General features: G+C 39.1%; 1 protein-coding gene across 4 annotated transcripts in view; it reads left to right on the top strand.

Moving 5' to 3' along the window:
- Positions 1–23,368, top strand: part of CORIN (corin, serine peptidase) — a 249,441-nt gene that overhangs the window by 16,320 nt on the left and 209,753 nt on the right. For all 4 annotated transcript variants that reach the window (XM_032334231.1, XM_032334230.1, XM_032334229.1 and 1 more), the window contains one exon: positions 16,072–16,216. In XM_032334231.1, the coding sequence (XP_032190122.1) occupies positions 16,072–16,216 (145 nt within the window). The remainder of the gene's footprint in view (positions 1–16,071; positions 16,217–23,368) is intronic.

Raw genomic sequence — 23,368 nt, 5'->3', positions numbered from 1 at the left:
GCCCTCTGTTCTGTTCCATTGATCTATGTGTCTGTTTTTGTGCCAATATCACACTGTTTTGATTACTGTTGCTTTGTATTATATCTTGAAATCTGGGGTTGGGATGCCTCCAGCTTTGTTCTTCTTTCTCAATTGCTTTGGTTATTTTAGGTCTTTTGTGATCCCGTACAAATTTTAGGATTATTCTAGTTCTGTGAAAAATGCTCTTGGTTTTTGATAGGGATTGCATTGAATCTGTAAATTGCTTTAGGGAGTATGGACATTTTAGCAATGTTAACTCTGCCAATCCATGAGCATGGTAGATCTTCGTATTTGTGCCATCTTTAATTTATTTCATCAATGTCTTATAGTTTTCAGAGTATAGGTCTTTCACTTCCTTGGTTAAATTTATTCCTAGGTATTTTATCCTTTTTGATGCAATCATAAACTCATTTTTAAAATGTTCTATTCCTTGGGAATACTAACTGTAAAAATATCTCAGAACAAAATTTGAAAATATGATGGATGGGCCAATGAGATTTTTATTCTGAAAAGTCATCTTTTTCATCCTCAACTTCTTATAATTTTAAGAAACATTACATAATTCCTAATACTTTGTACCTTCACCATGAATATTAAGTAGCACAGGTTATATTGTAAATATGTATTAATATATTAAAAACATTTGAAACCATCATTGGAAAGAAATTAAGAAGGTAAATTATTTAATTATAGGTAAAATAATTCTAGTAATTCAGTTTTGAGTGCTAATAAGTAAACATTCATTAGAATTCCTTGTCAGTGAAGGATTTTCAGAATTAGACTGTTCCCTGTTGTAGTTAAGGATAACATGTTGAGTTTTCATGGAAAAGTGCAAGTTAGTTTTGCAAGCTCATTTTCACATTACCACAAATTACTTACCCAGTAGTCACTCTATATAGCACTTAACACAATTATATTAAATGAATATTTGCATAGCTACTTACTCTCTTTCTCCCCAGAGGGACTGTGGGTTCCATGAATACTGTTCTCAGTAGCTACTTGGTATAGCTGTACAACCTAGAAAGCATGTTTTCCGAATTGTTCTTGCAATGAACTCTCTACTGGCAGCTTTCCGAAGCCAGATTTCAGTAATTTTTCCAATGCTTGCCTCCTTGGGGACAATCAATTTATTTGTTCTTTGAGATCTTGCCCTTCCTCCTCTTTGATTTCTTTGGATTCCAGCCATATATTATTATCTAATAACCACCAAAACTATCTTCCCCTTTATAGTAGCCTCTATAAGAGTGGTAGACCTGGGTGCAACTTTGCTAGTCTCTACCTAGACCGTCAGAGTCACGTTTTCTTCTTCCTTTCTGCTCGGCTCCTTTGGGTCAAGCCTCAGCCTTTCTCTTAAGGAGATCTCTGCCTCTAGCTTTGTCAGTCTGTTGTTTTGGAAGTAAGACTGAAGTATGTTTTTTAAACTATCCCACATCTCCTTTGACTCCCTGAGTTAAATTGATTTTGTCAAGACAGAATGTTCAATGCTTAAGCTTTTTAAATGACCTTTTTAGGATTGTATTTATAAAAATTTTATTGAGTTGTGTTCTTACTTCACCTCAGGAAGATGGAATTAAGATGATAAAGCTGTCCGTTCTTTTTGTTTCTTTTGAAACAAAAATCTGCCACCTTTCCTTGACAATCATGAACTAGCCTCTAAAATCTAATGCCAGGGTTAGAGGTTATTTGATTAATAAATCCAGGATGGATTAGGACCATGTGCTGGAGGATGGCTAAGGCCTCTGGATAAGTCCTGTACGTCTGAGGTTTTGCTACCTCCTCTTGTTGGTTTCTTCCCATGGCCAACTATTGTTTATACAATGTAATAAGAAATGGAACCTGGGGCAAAATTTCTTCAATATCTATTCTAAGGCTGGCACAAATAGTCAAAACCAGGAGTTCATGTCTACTCCTGGAAAGCCAAAGAATCTTAGCTGCTTTGTATTTTCCAAGCATCACATTTTGTTCTGCTCACCTCCAAAACTACAAAGGCTGGATCCTACCTCAGCCTCACTTGAAACCCTAGGCCAAGTTACAGCTATGTAGCCTGGGGGCAGAGGCTGCAAAGATTGTCCCAAATCTAAAATCCTTCATGAACCCCACTTGGTACAGGTCCACCAAAGCTTAAGGCCTCATGCTCTGTCTGCCCAAGAAATAATGACCACATGGGTATTTCCCCCCAAATACTACTCCTTACTTTTCCTCACCATTCCTGGTTTAATGTAGTAGGTGTTAGGTTTTGAAGGACTTAATAAATTATGCTTCTCCTCTTTAATTAATGTTGACATTAAGTTTCTGTGTCCTTTTATATGCCCAGTAGGATGATGGTCACAATTAAAAGACATGATGTGTGATCTTCAATAGTATACTATCTCTCTGTGGAAAAAAGGTATAAACTCTGTGTTTATTTAAAGATATTAACTCTCAGTGTTAGTTAATGCCTGTAGAATGTGGGAGAAATTTGCTAACTGAGGACTTGGCCTTGCATCCAGGGCATAGAGCTAACCTCGCAGTATGTGTTCAGCTGATGCCTGCTAGACAGCCCAGATGCTTCTCAACCGGAAACCATAGTACCCTGGGGTGGGGGGGATATGGAAATAATGGGAGATGCATTGTGGGTCACGATGCCTGGTTTGTGGTAGGGGGAGAATTTTTGCTGACATTTATTATTAGATGGTGGCCAGAGATGCCAAATGTCCTGAAATATGTGTGAGAGCCCCATTAGTGAAAAATTGCCCTCTTAAAATGTTGATTATGTTGATTTCCCTTGGCTTCCCTCCTCCCTCAACCAACACACACACAGGGTTTGAGACCCAAATGCTTACAAAATACTGTTGTTCCATCCTGGTGCAAAAGCAGAAGCTTACATATTTTTAAAAACGTAACAGTGTGGCCTGACTGTCCTTTAGTTCACTCCGCTCTTATGGTGGACTTGTCCTTTCTACAAATGGGTATTACTGTTCTGTCCCAGGGTATTGAAGTCACTCGTGAAGTTGTGCATCTTCTGGGAGGGAGGCTGTCAACTCCTGAAGGGCAGGGACTATGTCTTTCTCATCTTTATATTCCTGTAGCCCAGTGGCCCACAGCCTAAGTGCTAAACAGGCATGAGTGGAATAAGCCACATGAATGAGATTTTAACATGTGGCATAGACATGTTTTGTAATGGAACACAACATAGAAATTCTCTGTATTGTCCAACTAGAAAGTTCATGAAATATAGCGAAACAAATGATGAATGCTGAGTTTGGAACTCTTTGCTCCAGGTCTTCTAAAAGAAATTGCTGCTTCATCTAACATATAAAATTCTTACTTGTACTTTCTTTTTTTTTTTTTAACTGCAGGATTCCTTTTCGCAGGTAGGTTCAGTAGGTTAACTGTTTTCAACATCTGTTTATGTTTTGCTTTGCACTGAAATGTCTGAAATGGATTGTTGTAGGACATAAAATCCATTTTGTCTCATATGCATTCCCTGATCGTTTTCAGCTGTCAGGAGTCAATATTTCAGTTCTGTACTCACTTTGCCAATCTGATTGAATTTTTAAAAGTCACAACATTTCCATTGTCGTAGGATCAGTGGGTCAATGAAGACTCTGAGATTTGCCCACACTCAACAGCTTTCTTAATGCCCCGTGAAAAATAGCGTGGCTTCATTTGAGAATATGTTAGGCTCCTCTGCATTTTGGCATAGCATCCTTCAAAATACAGTAACTTATAATCAAGATGTGAAATTTAAAACATTTTAATGAGTAAGTGTCAAATATTTAATTTCCTGAGGATTGGATCACCCAGCCCTCCCCTCTTTTCCCCCGTGGCCACCATTGTTTCCAAAGCAATATACCGGAAAGGCTTTGAGACGATTTAATATATGCAGAAATATTTCTGATGTTGTATCTACCTTAAAAGGGATCTTTTATTTCTTGAAGATTTGTGTCTGCCTCAAAATGGTAACATTGACATGTTTGAGATTGGGGGCAAAGTCATCTCACAAAAAGGACCCAGGGCCCTATTTATCTAACTTGTCCTGATGGGGAGTTGCCTGCTGTTTTGTTCTGAGATCATCTTCTATAACTGAACAGAAATATGAGTCTCCCACCTTGCTCTGGAGAAAATGAAGTTTACCTTAAAAGGTTTTCTTATTGCCTCGGAAGACATCTCCTCCCTGGAATAAAGATTATTACAACTTTCCTCCAGAGACCAAATTGAGCAAACTCCACTCAGTGTGTTGGAGAGAAGTCAAGACTCTTAGAGCTATCTGAACTTGAAAGAGACCTTCTTCCCCCTTCCTCCTCGCCTTCTTCTTCTTCTTCTTTACTAATTTCATTGTATTTTTGGAATATTTGTGGTTGGCACAAGCCATTTATTTTTCACCCTGTACAGATATGGAAATATGGTTGGGACTCTGTGATGGCTTTATAAGGTCACCTAGATTTTCAGTGGTGGAGACAATATTGTACAAGTTGCCTCTGAAACATTCCAGTCTTCTCACTCATATTTCAGACTTCAGCTAAACAATGCTACCCTCAAAACAGAAACACTGAAATGTTACGCTGCCTAGGTACTAGATTATTATTATTTTTTAAAGATTTTATTTATTTGTCAGAGAAAGAGAGAGAGAGAGAGCACACCAGCAGGCAGAGGCAGAGAGAGAAGCAGGCTCCCTGCTGAGCAAGGAGCCCCATGCGGGACTTGATCCCAGGACGTTGGGATCATGACCTGAGCCGAAGGCAGCCACTTAACCAACTGAGCCTCCCAGGTGTCCCTGGATTATTATTATTAATCAGTCTCCTCAACAGTAAAAAAACAAGTTGTCGGTATTTAGTCTCTGTACTGGGCATCCATTCTGGGATGTGTGAATGTGAGACTTGGGGTGGAGGTACAGTCTGGTGCTGCTGTTATGTTCATTTTCAAAGGAGAAAATGTGAGCATGGTTGGCTTGCAAAACCATGTGTTGTGGTGTGAACGGAGTAATTTCATTTTGCGAGAGCTCATGAGTTCTTTGAACTTTGTACGCATCAATTAAATACCAGAAAATGGGATGAAAAGACTTACTGAAAACCAGATGCTTGTTCTTCATGCCTCTTGGAACATTAAAAACAAACATCACAACAAAAGACATTTGGGTTTGGCATAATTCAGTGATGGATGATTTAGAAGCATTTTGCTTAATGGTAGAGTGGGAGCTAATGTTTAGAGAGTTAACAGATGTCTGGTTTGAGTGTATCTAAATCACCGATCTCTTACTCAATAAATCTACTTATAGTTCATATAGGGAATACTTTCATAGTTTATTGAGAACAGAAAGGAAAGCATCTAGCGCTGGCAGATTTGCTTCTTACATATGGGGTAGCCATTGGCTTGTCTTTGGTTTCCCTAGTGGATAGGCAGTGGAAGTGGGTTGAATTAGCCCTTTCTTTAATACTGAAAAAACAATTCGGATCACATTGTGGAGTGATAATCGTACAGGAGACAATGTTCTAAGCTGAATATCTAGTAGCAAGCCGAGACTTGATGTCTGCATGTTCTTCAGGACTGGGAGTGTATTAACATGTGGCAGTGTAATAACCCCACAGAGTTTAGAGTAACATGTGGCAGTGTAATATCCCCACAGAGTTTAGAGGAAGCTTCTGTGTCCTGCTCAGGCCACACAAGCCAGAGTGACCTTGTCTTCCTTGCAGGCTGTTCTCTGCACCACGGAACCAGTGGAGTCCAGAATACAGTTGCTGGTCATCAGCTTCCTGCCTAGAGAACTAAGGTGCTGTTAGTCTCAAACCAACACATAGTTTGGGTTTGGGATGAATTTTTCTTTTGAATTGTTTTCAACACTGCAAGCAAATCTTTGTCGGTAGGACAGATGGTTATTGAATTTTGCCAGAGTTTTGCATAAAATCCGATCGCCTGAAATGTGCACTGTCATTTTGGCTTAAGAATGTTTTGATATTTGACTTGCTCATATCATAAACTTCAAAGTGATAAATGGAATTTTACGAAATCTACCAGATCAACATATATGAATTAGAATAACCTTTGGGTAGGAATATTTGTACGTGGTTAAAATTCACAGACTGTTGACTAACCGTGCTATGTTAACTTAGTCTACATAATTGTATTTAAGAATATAGCTGTTGTGCTATTTAAGAAAATCCATAACATAGTATCATGTTATGAAGGTAGAATTAACTTTCACATTTCAAAATACTCTGCTAATATTAAACAGTTTATATATTGCCTCAAGTTTGCCTGATCTTTGGTTATAACAAACCCTATTCGAAATAAAAATAATCAATATATCTCTACATCAGATGCTGTACATTAAGAAGTAGCAAGCTGATATTAATCTCTTTATAGATAGTATCTTTGGATGAATATTACCACTTTCAGAGCTATTATAGGCCAAGGATAACATATGTTTAGCAAAACCTTGGAGTGGTCAGGGAATAGGGTTTTTGTCATTGTTGTTAATTAGGTTTTTCATGAATTAAATAGCAACTTGAATCTCCTTTCTATTCTGATTTTTTTTTTTAAGATTTTATTTATTTGACAGAGAGAGAGAAATCACAAGTAGGCAGAGAGGCAGGCAGAGAGAGAGGGGAGAAAGCAGGTTCCCTGCGGAGCAGAGAGCCCGACGGGGGGCTCAATCCCAGGACCCTGGGATCATAACCTGAGCCGAAGGCAGAGGCTTTAACCCACTGAGCCACCCAGGTGCCCCTGAATTTTTAACTCTTGAAATGATGTTACTTATGCTATGCTAAGTAGAATAACATCCACATCTTTGAAAATTGATCATGAAGGCCAAGACTTAGATTCTTAAAGCAAAATATTCTATACTATAGAAACTGGAGAAGATTCCACATTTTTTCAGAATTGCAAAACATTCTCTGGCAATATTTTATAAATTTATTTCTTGACAGTTTGCTTATTTTCTTGTGATTTTTCCATCTCTCTGAAAGATAGAGAACAGAAAACTTATGTATTTAAAGATTCCAGGTAATTAAGGTTTTACTTAATTAGATCAAGGTATTAAAGGTAATTTTGAAATATGACCCTCTAGAAAGAAGGTGAAAAATACTACAGACAGGCCATTTCTAAAACTTATCGCTTATTACTGGCTGTGGTGAAGTCGTAATCCTCCATTATGCCATATCTGGCCTAGGAGTCAGCATGGAAGTATGGAGACTCAGGAAAAGCTCTATTTCTTACTCCCCAAAAGAGCAGCTGTGTTTAGGGATGGGTGGTTTTGAACTTCTGATGATGAGGGCCATGGGATCTAGTCCTTCACAGGGTTTGGGGCATCTGGATTCAGTTTTTCATGACTCAGTGGGTAAAAAGCTTGGTCTTTTTTCACAGGGACAGAGCTGGTGAGTGGATAATGTGTTTTAAGAAGTTCTAAAAGCCGTAGAACTAGGCCAAGTTAAAAAAAATATGAGATCTCTGGTCTTTCTACTGAGCTTCAGAAAAAGGAACTGAATGACTCAGTATTGCTTTGGATACCGCCTTTTTGCCAATAACCTTGAATTATTTTAATCATATTTTTCACAAAGAACCTCACACTTCTCACCTGTAAATGCCACCTAGTAGAGCTGTTTTGAGAATTATGAAAACTATTTTCTATGCAAAACGCTGAGAGCAGTGCGTGGTCCACAGGAAATTCTCAATGGCTTTTTTTTGTTTTGTTTTTTGCTGTATTGTTATTATTTCTGTTATTATTATGTCTGTAGTAAATATTCCAAAATGGAGCAGCATTTTAGTCCCTGTGTTTCTAAGACTTTTTTGAGAGTGGGATGGCATATTTAGGTGACTTTATTGATTCATTATTTTTATTTATTTTATTTTTTTTAAAGATTTATTTATTTATTTGACAGAGATCACAAGCAGGCAGAGAGGCAGGCAGAGAGAGAGGAAGAAGCAGGCTACCCACTGAGCAGAGAGCCTGATGCAGGGCTCGATCCCATGACTCTGGGACCATGACCCGAGCCGAAGGCAGAGGCTTTAACCCACTGAGCCACCCAGGCGCCCCTGAGTCATTATTTTTTAAAAAGATTTATTTATTTATTTTAGAAAGAGAGAGAGAGAGTGTGTGTGGGAGCAAGAGATAGCATGAGTGGGGGAGGGGCAGTGAAAGAGGGAGAGGGAATCTCAAGCAGACACCCCCTTGGGCACAGAGCCCAATGGGGCTCCATCCTGGGATGCAGTGATTATGACCTGAGCTGAAATCAAGAGTCGGCTGTTCAACTGACTGAGCCACCCAGGTGCCCTGGTTCATTATTTCAATACTTTTATGGAGTGCCTAGTACAGTCAAGGCCCTTTTTGAGTACTAACGCTACAATAGGGAGCAAAACCCAACATAGTCCTTGAGCTCATGGAGCCTACTGTGTAGGAGGAATAACCAATGTAATCTAAGAATCACACACATACATGTAAATTGCAACTGGGATAAAGAGCAGAAAGACGAGAATCATTCACAAGTCATGAGTTGATGAGTGATACAGGCTGGCTGAGAGCTAGAGGGAGGCCATTCTAGGCAGAGGGCTTGTGAGGATCTGGGTGAGTAGCAGCAGGTGGCAGAAGTGTAGAGAGAGAGGCCATGAATGATGTGCAGTGAGAGAGCATAGACAAGGCAGACCAAGAAAGGTCTCCAGATCCTGCTCTGGAAAGTGGCATCAGCATTACCTTGGAGCTGCTAAGAAATGCACTGTCTCAGGCTCTACCCCAGACCTACTGTCTCAGCCCCTCCCAGTGTGTTTCACATGCACACTAACATCTGAAAAGCCTTGTCTTTTATGGCATATTAAGGAAGCTTGTTTTTGTCTCTGAAGTTTCTGGAGAGTTTTAAGCAGAACCACAATATGGAGATTGGAAGGAGATGAGTGAGGATGTGGGGCAACCAGGGAGGAGATTGCTGAAGTCACTAGAAATGTGGGAATTCTGATGGGATTGTGAGATGAACTTGTCCAATGATTGCCTGCATTTTAACTACCCTTACTTTTTTTTGCTTGCTCCCAGTAACTCCATTTTGGCTACTGCACTGGATTGAGAAATTTTTAATTGAAGATTGAAAAGCTCTCATTTACTTAGTTGTAAATTTTTTCTTTGGAATTTATCCTTGTTGAAGGCATAAAAGGCACTGAGCTCCTGAATAACAGGAGATAATCCACTGTGGCCACACTGAGTTGCCGTTTTTCTGGTCAAAGGCAAACAAACTTGACAGATATATTATTTATCATGAAAAGTCTTTTAGTGGTTTTTATCTCCCTCCCATAAAAAGTATATTAAAAATCCCATACATTTCTTGGGAAAATTTTTTTTAGCCTTAACTGTGAGTAATTTATTCAATTGAGAATGCATATATTTATTCTGATCCTACTAGGTACTAGGCACTGGTTAGTTGCCTAGGGACTAAAAATAATTTTCTGGGCACATGATGTAAGGTTTTGTTGAATGAACTGAACATGTATCTTTACTTCCTGAGATTGTAGTTTAGTAACTTTTGTATGTACATCTATGACCATGATCCCAAGTAGAAAGTGATAAAAGCGTAGGCCAGTTGAAATTGCTTCAACTGCAAGTGATAGAATATTTATGTTAACAGTGATTTATTTATCAAGGATTTATTCCTTTCTCATGTGAATGTAATCTGGAAAATAAGCTGTTCAGGGCTGATAAAGAAGATTCAGAAATCCATCAGGAAGTCAGATTCCCTCTTCTTGCTTTTCAGCCACCTCCTTCATATAGATTCTACGTCAGAGTCTGAAATAGTTGCTTGAGGGGCACCTTGGTGGTTCAGTCAGTTGAGTGTCTGACTCTTGATTTCGGCTCAGGTCACGATCTCAAGGTCGTGAAACCAAGCCCTGAGTCAGGCTCCACACTCATTGGGGAGTCTGCTTGAGAGTTCTCTCTCCTCTGCCCCTTCCCCTGCTCACATGCTCTCTCTCTCTCTCAAATAAATAAATATATCTTTAAAAAAATAATAAAATGAATGCTTGAGCTGCAGCCATTACACTTGTATTTCCACAAGCAGGAAAGAGGAAGGACCATACCCTTCTCTTTGAGGACACTTCCTAGAAGTCACATTTACCACTTCTAATTTCATCTCATGAGCAGGAACTCAACCACATGGCTTCACATAGCTGCAAGAGAGGCTTGAAGATGTTGTCTTCAAGTTGACATTAAATATTGGCCGAACTAAATTTTAGGATTCTCTTTCTAAGGTCAAAGGAAAAGAATAGATGCTAGCAGCTGATTGGTTTCTGCCCCTGACCAGAAATTCAGATGAAGCAGAGGGAGATGACGTGTATCTAGATGATCAAGGGAGGCTTGCTGAATGGGGTTGAAGATGAATTACTTCTCTAAGGATTCAAACTTAGGCAGGTAGATGTGGGAAAATAGTCTAGAGCTATGATTTCCAAACTGTGAACTGAGACTCTGCTAGTTATTTTCAATTTTTGAGGGGAATCTAGTGATACTCAACATTTGTTAGTTACCAACAAACCTCTACTAGGTTGAGGTAGTTCATTGTCAACATTAGATTGTACTGTATTCCTTTTGATGTTGCCTGTCTTCATAAAGCTGGGTTCTTGGTGGTGGTTGTATAACACGTTGTTCCACGGAAAAATCTATGTCAAACAGGCAATGAGTGACAGTGATTTCCAATCTGATTCTGAGGTTTGAGGTATTGTGCACTGCCCAACAGATACACACATTATATTTGTAAGTAATTGTCATTATTGAAGAATAACATGAAAATGTTTTTTATTTCAAATTATGTGTTGCACTTTTTCAAATGTCTACTAAGTTTTTAGGATAAAGATACTGATAACATAATTGGATCAAGAGACTTAATAAGTGGAATTGTTAGGCATTTCTTTTGGTTTAGGCCATTGAAAAAAATTACCTGGATACATAGTGCCCTGAACCAAGAATATCTGGGTATCTCTGATTTAGGGGGTTAATTAAGTAACAAAGCCACTTTGTTTCATGTTCTTAACAAAGATAGTATTTAAACATTTTTGTCTGTCATAAAATTCACTAAAATGTACTTCTTAAACCACAAAATTTTTTAGCTGACTTCAAAGCTTTTAATAGGAAATGTGAGTATGGAGTTGTACTAATGATCCTAGTAAAAGCTGATTCTATTAATTTTAGTATATTTTTTCTGAAAGGGAAACGTTTTCACTTGTTTACCAAATACATTTTCAATTTCATGACTTGAGAATGGACTCCGTAAGACATATACAATTTAAAAAGTAGTAGTAATTTGCATAATGATCAAAGAGCAATTTATGTTTAAGCAATTTAATTCACTTATTTATTCAACAGGTATAATCCACTTCTGATTGTACTCAAGTGCTGCTCCAGATGCCAGGTGTACACTGATGAGAAAAGGGAGGTATTTTCATTTAAAGAGAGCGTCACAACTGAGTTAAAATTATTTATGCTATGATTACAGAAGCAGGTATCTTTTTATTCTAAAACAGTTTTTGCCATTTGCAGCTGTAGAAGTATTCTCAAGACTGTACTATGTGTTAGTGAAGTCAAATGCTGCGGGAAGGCAGAATAGGATAAAGGCTAATGCAGCTGAAATATCAACTGTGGTCTCTTTGACCTTTGAAATCTTAATAAAATGGACTTGAAATTCCATATACTCCTGCAAAAGTCCAAAGCCCTCCTCAGATCTCTGCCAAGCCACTGGGTCTATGCTTCTCATGATCATCTCTAGTTCCAGGCTCTCAATCTTCTGAATTAGTTCATTTTGGGGATCATTTTTATGTTGCCTTTTCTCATCATCCAGTGGTATGATGAGTAGTCTCTCATTGGGGCTAGAGTCTGGAGAATAAATTAGGGAGTGCAAGATTAGATGTAGGTAAACCATTCCAGGTGAAACACGATGGTAGTTTTTACTAGAATGTAGGATCTATGAGGCTGGATATTTTCACTCTGCCTGATATATAAGTGCACAAACAGTACCTGACACACAATAGGTGCTCAATTACTTTTTCCTAAGATAGGGAGCTCTGAAAAAATATCCAGACATGGGGATAAAGATTATTTATTTGGTTTCAGACATGTTAGGTATGAGGTATTTTTGTAACATCCACTGGGGAGAGGTCAAATGCCCAGATGGATACAAAACTCTGGAGCCCAGGGGAAAGATCTACACTTGTTAGGTAAAGATGTAAGTCACGTGTGTAGGGCTGGCAATTGAGCTATTTGTGTGGGCGACATTGCCCAGAGAGTATGAATGTAAGAAAAGAACTTACAGAAAGAGAAGGAATGACCAGACAGGGAGGAGAAAGAAGTCAAGAGAAGAAAGTGTTTGAAGCAGGTGGGAGGGGTTAACTGAGAATTCGATCTCCCACATGGTGCTGGGATGTCATTACAAGGGTGACCGAAAAATGTCTTTGGAATAGAGCAACGTGGAGGTCATTGGTGACCATAGCAAAAGCTCTTTTGGTGCAGTGACAGAAGTGGGTCCCAAATCGTAAAAGAGTAAACAGTAAGTGAAGAAATTTGGACGATAAGTATTAACAACTCCTAGGGTGTTTTGGATGAGAGAGAGAGGACAGTGGCTGAAGTGTGATACAGGCTTGAGGATGGTTAAAAAAAAAAAACCAAAACTGAAAAGACCTGAACATGATAAAAAGCTGATGGAAGGGGGAGAGAGGGAAAGAGAATGGGAGAGAGCTTGAACATACGATTTAATGGAGAATTAAGGTGTAAAATTCCTGAAATGAAATCTGTCACAAAAGTAGGAAGAGTCATCTTAAATACGAAGAGCCTTCAATAGCTTCTGTGTTTGAACAGAAGAGAAGGTTCTATAAATGATCATGTGTGTAGGTTTAGATTTAGGTAGATGAGGCAATTCTCATTTGACTGTTTTTTATTCTCTCTGTAAGATGGAAATTGAAGTGGGTCATCTCCTAGAGTGAGGGCAGAGTGGAGATGGACGTTTGAGGAGAATGGAGAAGGCTTTACATCAGCAACTGAGTAGTCCTCTACAGCTATATTTGACTGTCCAGGTGTAGATACAGAGAGAGTAGATCATTGGATTCATCTGGTGTTGGCTTTTACATGATGGAGTGGGGGAGAAGAAAATCCAGAAGGGTAGGCAGGTCCAGGACATTAGCAGGAGTATTGTTTCATTAATGGTCCAAAGAGTCTAAAGGAGATACATAGGGAATTGAAAAAAGGAGAGAGCTGATAGACTGGGAGAAGATAGAGGTACCCATGGAAAGCAGGTCAGAATTATGTCTGCTTCAAGTTCTCTACAATGTCTTACCTGATCCTCCAGCAAGAAATTGTGATCCTATCTTTTGAATTCCTTTGGCACTTTAGCTGTAAGACTCATGGTGCTTATCATTTGTTACCTTGACATATAGTTATATTATTTATGGACATATCTCTTATTAGACTGAACTTTTGAGGGACAATTGGTCTGAAATCATTGTTATATCCATCATTGTGCTTATTATAATAGTAGGTGCTCAATAACTAATTGTTGAGTAAATAAGTAAGTAGAGTCTACTACTGCCTGTGTTGGGCTACAGTCCCACACTTGCTTATCTCCAAGCCTGAAAGGGCACTACCCACTCAGTGCTAGCCTTGTAATCAATGCAGTATTGCAGCTCTTATATTAAATTTTGTCAGTGTGTTGGTGTGCAAACTTGGGAGCTTCCTCGGTTAAAATTTGAAACTGGCCTCCATATACAGGGGGCAAGGTGGTGCTAAAGAAAGGCAGACCACTTCAGATTGGTAGACAGCAGGTTAAACAAGCAAGGGAACTTGCTATGAGGCGTGTTTGGGCAGACATGATGAGTACTTTTCCACACCTGCCAGCCAGAATCATTAAAGTTTATATAGAGGCTTTAACTGGGTTCAGTCATGTGTTTTGTCCAGATGGTCTCAACAGCACATTGCTCTTTCAAGGCTGCATTCTTGAAAATGGCTTTGGCTATGGGAACAGTGGTACATTTCAAGGACATTTCAAGGAGGTGAGGAGCCTCTGATTCTCTGGGGCCAGCTCATGGGCCAATGGGTGGTCACATCCTTTTCATGGTCTCCTCTAACACAGTGCCATGTCTTCTTGCAGATAAAATTATAAATGAACTCTGAATGATCTCACCTTGGCTGGTACATTAAACCAGGTGCAGAGGCAATGAGTCAGTGAAGTCATTAACCTAGGAGATCAAGCCATTCTCAAGCTAACATCATATGTTCTTTCAAATAATATGTCTCATTGGGTATTCTTAAAATTACAGAAGCTACCATTACATCACAGTGTATGTAGTGAACACTGCTTGCAATATGTGTTAGTGAACAAGAATTGATTCTCTTAAAGGCAGAATAAAGCAGAAATGGAGTATCATATATGCCTTGCAATTCAGAAGAACATACCAGAGTTGCCTTTTTATCCATGGGAAATTATCAAGTACTTGTTATATGCTATAAATAAGCAAGTGCAGGACCAACAACATCTTGTTTATGATAAGGCTCTGTCTCAAAGGTCACTCATTTTTCAAAATCAGATATCTGTTATAGGGGAAGAACCAATGAACCATGAATAATGCTTGTTTATGATAAAGCTCTGTCTCAAAAGTCATTCGTTTTTCAAAATCAGATATCCGTTATAGGGGAAGAACCAATGAACCCTGAATAATGCATTGGGGGGGGGTGATGAAGAATTGAAGAGTCTTGCGGTGCTTGAAGTAGTAGAATGTCTGTTAGCAAATATGGAAATCAGGAGAAGAACTAGTTTAAATGTAAGAATAGAGAGAAGACTAGTTTGATTTTGGACATGTTAAGAAGAGATGCGGCTAAGCACTAGGCATTGGAAACCTATGATAAAATTTGAAAGGAAGTTTGGGACTCAAGAGAGATTTGGGAGTTAGTTATGCAGAGGTTATTATGCATGCTCTGAAACTGTCATAGGAGAAAATGCAAGAAGTGTCAGAAGTCTAAGAGAAAACCACGAGAAGCACCTTCATGTGGGACAGGAAGAACTGCTCATAGTGTGAGATTCAAATCACTTAAAAAAAAAAAGATTTTATTTATTTATTTATTTAAGAGAGCGAGAGAGTGCAAGGTGGGGGGGGGGGGGAGCAGAGGGAGAGGCAAACCCCCCACTGCGCAGGGAGCCCGACATGGGGCTCAATCCCAGGACCCCAGGATCATGACCCAAGCTGAAGGCAGCCGCTTAAACTGACTGAGTCACCTAGGTGCCCCTCAAATCATTTTTAATTTCATCTCGGATTCCTGTTGAAAAAGTCACTGCCCTAAGCTAACCATTTGTAATAAATGAATTTCCAGACATCATCTCTGGCAAGAGATGGAACTAAAAATTAAAGTATTCAATTTAAATTTAAATTAGCAAAATTTCAAGTATTTGAAGATAAGAACTTTTATCTGAACCCCTTCGACTGCATCTCGTAATCCATTCACCGATGGATAGGCTACACTGGCAGCGTAGACAGTAGAAGGTGTCCTGAGGGGGTGTCAGTGTTTAGTCAACAAGACAGGCTCTTTTTCAGTGTTCAACTTCAGTCACTAGCTACATTTAACCTTGCTGAATGGCTGTAAATTCATTTTATCCAGATTCATGCAGAGTTGGGTTAGGACTGGTGAGACAAACAGCAATGAAGTCTGGGTAATGTCCTGTCTACACCTACTCACCAATATGTTAACCATGGTACTAGGCTGTTTTTGCTTATAGCTCTGGGCCATGGTAATTTGTAGCCCTTCGGAATAATACTAAATTGGCAGATATGTTAAAAAAAAAAACAAAAAACCCAAGGTGGAATCACTTCAAAAGTTCATGTACTCCTGAAAAACATTTCCAAAATAGATGATTTTCTCTGCTCTGAATGCGGTTGTACAGTTATTTGTTCATTTATGAGCATCATTTAGTGACTGAATTCAGTTCCATGCCCTCAAGGACATGCACCAGAATCTCTCAGGACTGCTGCTGCTCTGAATGGACAGCTGTACTCTAAAATTCCATATGGCCTCTTGAGTTGCTTTGTAATATTAAAACCACATTTCCTTTTCTCCTTTTGCTTTAGGTCTTGGGAGCTGTTGACAATAACATGGGTGATGGCTGCTCTCAGAAGGCGGCTACTGCTAATATTCTCCGCTTCCTGTTGCTGGTGTTGATTCCGTGTATCTGTGCACTCATCGTCCTGCTGGTGATCCTGCTTTCCTTTGTTGGTGAGTGATGCTGCTGTGAGAGAAAAATGAAGTCAAAATTCAAATGAGCCTAACCATGATTTCTATTTAGTACTTAGGTAACCTAAAGGGTCAACTTGATGGAGGTTTATCCATTGATTATCTTAGGAACTCTGAAGTTTCAGCCACAGAAATCATTCTGCTGGTTATTCCTATTATAGGAAATTGATGGAGTAATTGATGTAAAGCATTCAAGGTGTAATTACCAGGTGTCAGGCACTTTGAAAGTCCCTGAGAACTTAGGGATGGTTAAATTAGTCTGTCTTCCATAGGAACTCATGGTTGAGAGGAAGACGTGATTATGACTTAAGGCAACACATGTTGATGATGGAGGCATATGCAAGGTACTTTGGGGAACAAAGAAGTCTTCATGAGGCATTAACATTTTAACCTTTGGAATAGTTCATAGAAATTCAGGAAAGAAGGCAATCACGCATGAATTTGGCAGAGAAAACAGCAAGTGCCAAAGTATGACCCTGTGATAGATGGAGACAGACTTAGGATAGTGGGTGGAATCTTGGCACTGGGAAGAAAAGCAGCTAGATTGATAGATAAAATCCGAATGACACAGGACCTTGCATGTTGTCCCAAGGAAATTGGGCTTCAACACCTGGATTATTGGTTTTCAAACTCTACTCCATGGGAACAAGTTTCAGGGGAGGAGTTTCAACGTTTTGACTTAAAATTCTACAAAATAAATCTTAAACACATGCTCAAACTAAAAGTTTTAACCAAGTGGAGAGCAGCAACCAAATAATTTGTGCTGACAGATCAATTCATTTGTATTTGGATCTTGCTATCTTTTTAAATAAACAATATGTTAAACTTAAAAGGCGAACGATTGGAGGAGGAAATCCAAAATATTACCTTTGGTAGCTACCTATTGCTATGAATTCAGATTTTTTTTTTCACATGTAGGCAAGTAAAATAGAGAAATAAATACCAAGATGATTCTGATCAAATTGCTTACCAACAATCTTGAATTTTTTATTTCACCAAAACTACCTATTATTTTCTCAATGCCTGGTTTTTAATATGACACACATTAACAACTTATACAGTAAATTAATCCTAATAAAATACAGCTTGTATCTATTTGTAGATATTAGGATCTTATCCGATATTTCTTTGAAAATAGTATGTATCTGCTACAAAAAATGCTTGAAAACCATTGCTAAGGCTGGTGGTTTACCATTGAGGATCTCTCCAAGTGGGGAGAAATCTGATCAAATTTGTATTTACAGAAGACAGTAGACCTAGATGCACTGCAGAGGATTGGAGGCAGAAAGGATTAGAGGTGGTTTTGAGGTTTTGAGGCTCTGGCTGTGCCTACATTAGCATTTGTTAGCATTAAGTTAGCATTAAGGCATTTGGTGCATTAAAATCAACAGAAATCAAGGCGCCTGGGTGGCTCAGTGGGTTAAGCCGCTGCCTTCGGCTCAGGTCATGATCTCAGGGTCCTGGGATCGAGCCCCGCATCAGGCTCTCTGCTCAGCAGGGATCCTGCTTCCTCTTCTCTCTCTCTGCCTGCCTCTCTGCCTACTTGTGATCTCTCTTTCTCTCTGTCAAACAAATAAATAAAATCTTTAAAAAAAAAAAATCAACAGAAATCAAGGCTGACTAGATTTTGGTGTGAAGGAGAAGAGGGATCAATATTGACTGCTTGAGTTTTTGCTTGGGAAATCAGGATGATTTGGGCACCATCTGTTAACGTGGGAAATAAAGGTAGAGGAGTGGGGCGCACATAGATGGAGGGCAGGTTGGAAGTTGAGTTTGGTCATGTTAACTCAGAGATACTTGGGGGACAACAAAATATGGTGGCGCCATAGTCCGGGTGCATTCATCTTGGGCAAATTCAACAGTACAGACAGGACCAAGAAATGAATGTAGGAATATAGGAACATGTTGCTTTTCTAAGGACATTTCAAGGGAAATTGCAACTCTATATGATTTTTGGTTCTGTGCTCACTTTAGAACTTAACCTCCACTGCACTGTTATTAACCTGAAGCTGGAAGTATCCAGAAAGGGAGCTCAGAAGGGAGTCCTGACTTCAGTTATGAAGGTGGGAGTTTGACTGGCATTTGAAACAGGAGAAGTAGATGAACCGGAAAGAGGATATGTCCTGATGAAAAGCTGAGGGCAGGGGCACCTGGGTGGCTCAGTGGGTTAAAGCCTCTGCCTTCAGCTCAGGTCATGATCTCAGGGTCCTGGGATCAAGCCCCGCATCGGGCTCTCTGCTTAGCAGGGAGCCTGCTTCCCCCGCCCTCTCTGCCTGCCTCTCGGCCTACTTGTGATCTCGCTGTCAAATAAATAAATAAAATCTCAAAAAAAAAAAAAAAAAAAAGAAAGAAAGAAAGAAAAAAGAAAAGCTGAGGTCAAAGGCCCTGGAATATTTAAGGGGGAAGATAAAGAAAGAGGAGGAAGTAAGGGATACAGGAAGAATGTCAGACAAGAAAAGAACCGGGAAATGCTGGGTTTCGCGGCTGCCAAGAGAGGAGAGACACTTCAGAAGTCAGAGGTAGGCTCTGTCAGTTGAGAGTCTGCCTTTGACTCAGGTCAGATCCCAGGGTCCTGGGATCGAGCCCTCTATTCAGCCCCCCAATAAGCCCCCATTGAGTACCCCCCACCACAGAGCCCCCCCATCTTCTTCCTCTCCCAGCCCACCCCCTCCTATGCACGCACTCCTCCTAATAAATAAATAAGATTTTTTTTTTTTTAAAGAGAGAAAGTGGCTCAGCACAGCAGCATTCAGGTTTTTTCTTTTTTTTTTTTTTAACTTTATTTTATTTTTTCAGTGTTCCAAGATTCATTGTTTATGCATCACACCCAGTGCTCCATGCAATACGTGCCCTCCTTAATACCCACCACCAGGCTCATCCAACCCACCACCACCCCTCCCCTCCAAAACCCTCAGTTTGGTTTTCTTTTTTTTTCTGAACAGCATGTTATCTTTTTTTTACTTTACTTTTCTTTTTTTTTTTTTTTATTTCTTTTCAGCATAACAGTATTTATTGTTTTTGCACCACACCCAGGGCTCCATGCAATCCGTGCCCTCCCTAATACCCACCACCTGGTTCCCCCAACCTCCCACCCCCCGCTTCTTCAAAACCCTCAGGTTGTTTTTCAGAGTCCATAGTCTCTCATGGTTCACCTCCCCTTCCAATTTACCCCAATTCCCTTCTCTCCATCTCCCCATGTCCTCCATGTTAATTGTTATGCTCCACAAATAAGTGAAACCATATGATAATTGACTGTCTCTGCTTGACTTATTTCACTCAGCATAATCTCTTCCAGTCCTGTCCATGTTGCTACAAAAGTTGGGTATTCGTCCTTTCTGATGGAGGCATCATACTTCATAGTGTATATGGACCACATCTTCCTTATCCATTCGTCCGTTGAAGGGCATCTTGGTTCTTTCCACAGTTTGGCGACCGTAGCCATTGCTGCTATAAACATTGGGGTACAGATGGCTCTTCCTTTCACTACATCTGTATCGTTGGGGTAAATACCCAGGAGTGCAATGACAGGGTCATAGGGAAGCTCTATTTTTAATTTCTTGAGGAATCTCCACACTGTTTCCCAAGGTGGCTGCACCAGCTTGCATTCCCACCAACAGTGTAAGAGGGTTCCCCTTTCTCCACATCCTCTCCAACACACGTTATTTCCTGTCTTGCTAATTTTGGCCATTCTAACTGGTGTAAGGTGGTATCTCAATGCAACCCATGGAATGGGAGAAGATTTTTGCAAATGACAGTACAGACAAAAGGTTGATATCCAGGATCTATAAAGAACTCAAACACACAAAACAGATAATCACATCAAAAAATGGGCAGAAGATATGAACAGACACTTCTCCAATGAAGACATACAAATGGCTATCAGACACATGAAAAAATGTTCATCATCAGTTTGGTTTTCTATTGGAGTTTGGTTTTCTATTGGAGTCAGTCTGTGCCCACATTGTACTAACTGTGGCCAGCTCTCAGGCTACAGGCTGGACAAAACTGAAGTTCATCTTTGCCACCCTTTCCTTCCAAGACTCCACACCCCTCCAGAGTTGGCCAGCTTTTGTTTCCTTTCCAGGGTCTTCAAGTACTTTTTTGTGTGTTTTGTCTAGTTTTATAGTTATTATCTGTGCGAGTGTCTGTCTGGTTCTACCAATCGTACTGTTGTGAGTTTTCAATCTAATTCTGGCAATAGTGTATTCAGAGGCTCACAAACATTGAAAATGACTTCCTTTCATTCTCAGGGTAGAATGCAAATAGAAGTTTTAAACACATTTTAAGTACCTCAGTGCTGAGAGGCCTCTCAACAGAGGAGAGAAGCAATTAAGATAGTGCTTTATTTCGGTTAAGTTGGTTTATTTATTAGTTCCTATCCTTATAGCTTTATTGAAATTTTAGTATATTCACAGGTAAGTGTAACCCTCGCTACAATCAATTTTGGAACACTTTTACCACTTTTAAGAAGAAACTGTACTTTTTACTGTCAGTCTCCTGTCTTTCCATAGTCCCCCGTCCCAACCCTAAGCTATCACTAATCTGTGTAATAATGTCTCTATAGATTTCCAGATTTCCCTATTCTGGACATTTCATATCACCCTATGTGATTTTTGTAACCAGTTTTTAAAAAATATTTTATTTATTTATTTGACAGGCAGAGATCATAAGTAGGCAGAGAGAAATAGGGGGAAGCAGGCTCCCCACTGAACAGAGAGCCCGATGCAGGGCTCGATCCCAGGACCCTGAGGTCATGACCTGAGCCGAAGGTAGAGGCTTAATCCATTGAGCCACCCAGGTGCTCCTAACCAGTTTTTTTAATTTGGCATAATATTTTCAATGTTCTATTATATTTCTACTATAGTCTACTATATCCTATTATGTTCCATTTCATGTTCTATTATATTTCAGTATTTCATCCCTTCTTACAGCCAAATAATATTCTGTTGTGTGGATTTACCACTTTTTCTTTGTCCATATACCAATTTTAGTTGTTTCCATCTTTTGCCTATTATGAATAATGTTGCTCTGAACATTCGTGTACAAGTTTTTGTGTGAACATATGTTTTCATTTCTTTTGGGTTTATACCTAGGAGGAGATTTCTTTTATTACTGTATATGGGATTAGGAAGTATACCATTTATAACCACTTCTAAGTACCACTATGGCTTATATTTAGGTAACCTTTAGAAAGTGGGGGTTTCCTGGACATTTTCTTCAAAAGCATTCTTTTCATAGATTCGGCACCAGATGATATATGGATATATTAAGTAATATCTCCTCAAATAAACATTTCCTATTTTATAACTGAGATGTTTGTTGCTGTACTGAGCAATAAAACCATTTATATCTGTGTTTTAAAAAAAAACCTCATTAAATCCTGCTTACTTTCAAACATGTTCTTTTTGGTTTGCGTTTATAACTCCATACTCTTTCAAAGTTTTATAGTTATTTATGGGATAGCTATACTATGGGATGGTGGGATGCCAAATTTGTATAAATTTTGTATAAATAACAGGAGCTATAGCTTCAAAAGACAAAGATAATAGTGAGAGGATTGTTATTTGGGAAAAGACAATAAAAGCTTTAGGCTAATACATATGCATTATGTGTCTCTAATTTTGTCTCTTTGGGCTTCTCTCATGTATAAAATCAAGTGGCAAAGAGATTCCTGAAGATAAGAGAGTTGGACTTTTCTGAATAATTATTTCAGTGGCAGGATATAGAACAGAGCAATAGCAAATAGTTTCTCTCCTCAACCCCCAAAACCAAAGTTGGAACTACAAAGTCTTAGTTTAGTTTAGTTTAGTGTTTCTAAAATCAGCAGAAACCGTGAGCTGTCCATATGGTTCCAAAGATTTGGACTCTAAAATAAAGATTCTGTTTTTTAAAAAATCGAAGTCCAGGATCAGATAGATTACAAGGTGGATTTTACCACACATTTAAGGAAGAGTTCATATGTACTCTCCTTAAACTATTTCAAAAAATAGGGGTGCCTGGGTGGCTTTGTGGGTTAAAGCCTCTGCCTTCAGCTCAGGTCATGATCTGTGGGTCCTGGGATCGAGCCCCGCATCGGGCTCTCTGCTCAGCAGGGAGCCTGCTTCCTCCTCTCTCTCTCTGTCTGCCTCTCTGCCTACTTGTGATCTCTGTCAAATAAATAAATAAAATCTTAAAAAAAAACTATTTCAAAAATAGATGAGGAAGGGGAGCTCACAAAGACATTTTATGTGGCCAGCATTATCCTGATACCAAAACCAGACAAAGACAACACACACACACAAAACCACACACAAACTCTAAGCCAATATCTTTGAAGAACACAGATGCAAAAATCCTTAACAAAATAGCAAACCATTCAATAATACATTAAAAGGATTATTGCCACAATCAAGTGGGATTTATTCTGGGGATGCAAGGATAATTTAATATTTGCAAATCAATCAATGTGATAAACTACATGAACAAAATGAAGAATAAAAATCATGTGATCATTTTAATAGATGCAGAAAAGCATCTGACAAAATTTAACAACAGTTCATGATAAATACTCTCAACAGTGTGAGTGGAGGGAACATACCTCAACCTAATAAAGGTCATGTATAAAACACCCACAGCTAACATCATACTCAATTGGGAAAAACTGAGATCAGAACAAGACAAGGATGTCCATTCTCAGTACTTTTATTCAACATAGTACTGGAAGTCCTAGCCACAGCAATCAGAAAAGCAAAAGAAAGAGTCATCTATATTCGTAAGGAAGAAGATAAGCTATCACTATTTGAAGATGACTTGATACCATACATAGAGGACCCTAATGACTCCACCAAAAAACTATTAGAAGTAATCACTGAAGTCAGCAAATTTGCAGGATACAAAATTAACCCCCAGAGATCAATAGTATTCCTGTACACTAAGAATGAGTAGCGCCAATAGGAGAAATTACAAAAACAATTCTATTTACTATTGCACCAAAAAGGATAAAATACCTAGGAATAAACTTAACCAAGGAAGTGAAAGACCCATACTCTGAAAGCTATAAAACACTGATGAAAGAATTGGAGATGACAGAAACAAACAGAAAGATACTCCATGCTCATGGATTGGAAGAATGAGTATTGTTAAAATGTCCATACC

This window comes from Mustela erminea, chromosome 2 (genome assembly GCF_009829155.1).
Source record: "Mustela erminea isolate mMusErm1 chromosome 2, mMusErm1.Pri, whole genome shotgun sequence".
Lineage (NCBI taxonomy): Eukaryota > Metazoa > Chordata > Mammalia > Carnivora > Mustelidae > Mustela > Mustela erminea.
The sequence above is the reverse complement of the archived record's forward strand: the minus strand, read 5'-3'. Positions and strand labels throughout refer to the sequence as shown.